Source organism: Penaeus monodon, chromosome 25, assembly GCF_015228065.2.
Source record: "Penaeus monodon isolate SGIC_2016 chromosome 25, NSTDA_Pmon_1, whole genome shotgun sequence".
In the NCBI taxonomy this organism is placed as follows: domain Eukaryota; kingdom Metazoa; phylum Arthropoda; class Malacostraca; order Decapoda; family Penaeidae; genus Penaeus; species Penaeus monodon.
Window position 1 is genome coordinate 31,094,642 of NC_051410.1, and position 1,016 is coordinate 31,095,657.

General features: G+C 49.2%; 1 protein-coding gene across 1 annotated transcript in view; it reads right to left on the reverse strand.

Moving 5' to 3' along the window:
* The window catches only part of LOC119589141, a gene marked incomplete at its 5' end in the record, with an annotated part of 121,515 nt that overhangs the window by 4,255 nt on the left and 116,244 nt on the right, over positions 1-1,016 (reverse strand). The window contains 2 exon segments of the mRNA XM_037937718.1: positions 3-178; positions 419-629. Of these exon segments, the coding sequence (XP_037793646.1) occupies positions 3-178; positions 419-629 (387 nt within the window).

A 1,016-nucleotide genomic window follows, 5' to 3' on the forward strand; every position in this document is an offset into this window, starting at 1 on the left:
ACCTTAAACTTGAGCGCGTCCCTGTCGTAGGGCGAGGGCTGGCAGTCGACCAGGGCGCGTGCTCGTCCTATGAAGGGGCCGGTGTAGGGCTCCGCTTCCTCCCCGGAGAGAGATGACCGGTTGCTGCCTGATGCTGTTGCGGCTGCTGGAGAGGCAAAGGTCATTTGATAAACCTTTCCTAGAATTTAGAATTGGGTAGGCTTATAGACAGTGACAGAGAGGTGGTTTTCGTATAATGATTTAGCTTATGATTTCTGCAAGTTTGGAATATCGTCAGTATCACCGTATCAATAAAAAAGTAATGGCAGCTTTTACAGTAAAAAAAACATTAGAGCAACTTTAAGACTTTCACCCGCTTTGCTAATCAAACGTCTCAGCTCGGGACTGAAAGCGTAACACACGCAAGGCGGAGACTCACCTAGGGGCGCTGACGAAGGTATGCTCTCGTACGAGGACGCCGAGGGCTGCATGGGCGCGGACAGCGTCGCCCCCGCCTTGTCGGCCGAGACGCCCGCGGGCCCGGGGGAGCTGGAGGTGCTGCCGCGGGGGCTCTTGAGGCGGGAGATCTTCTTCTGCATGTCTCGCCTCAGCCCGCGCATCCGCCCCACCAGTGAGGCCGAGCCCGACCGCTGCGGAAAAGCTCTCGTGTTAACTCCTTCGCCCTCGACCAAAGCAAGCTGTCAGGCATTAACGCATCAATGCAACTTGGCTCAACTCTTTTTATCTCGCTAATTGCAAATCAACAATTAAGAGCTTCTAAAAATAGTATCACTGTACCTACTTCTCAAACATAAAAACATCTCAACGGAAAATGCAAAAGCAAGTAAAAGAGTAACAAACGGCGCAATCTATTAATATAAGGGTGCCTCCAGCTTGCCCGAAGCAACGGACATCATGTTAAAGCCTCAACTTCTTTTTCCTTCTTTTTATTACTTCTCACACATAAGACATACGTACGTGAGTAAGTTGTGTGCATGTTTATTTGAATATATATTCTATTTTATCTAATCATTCAC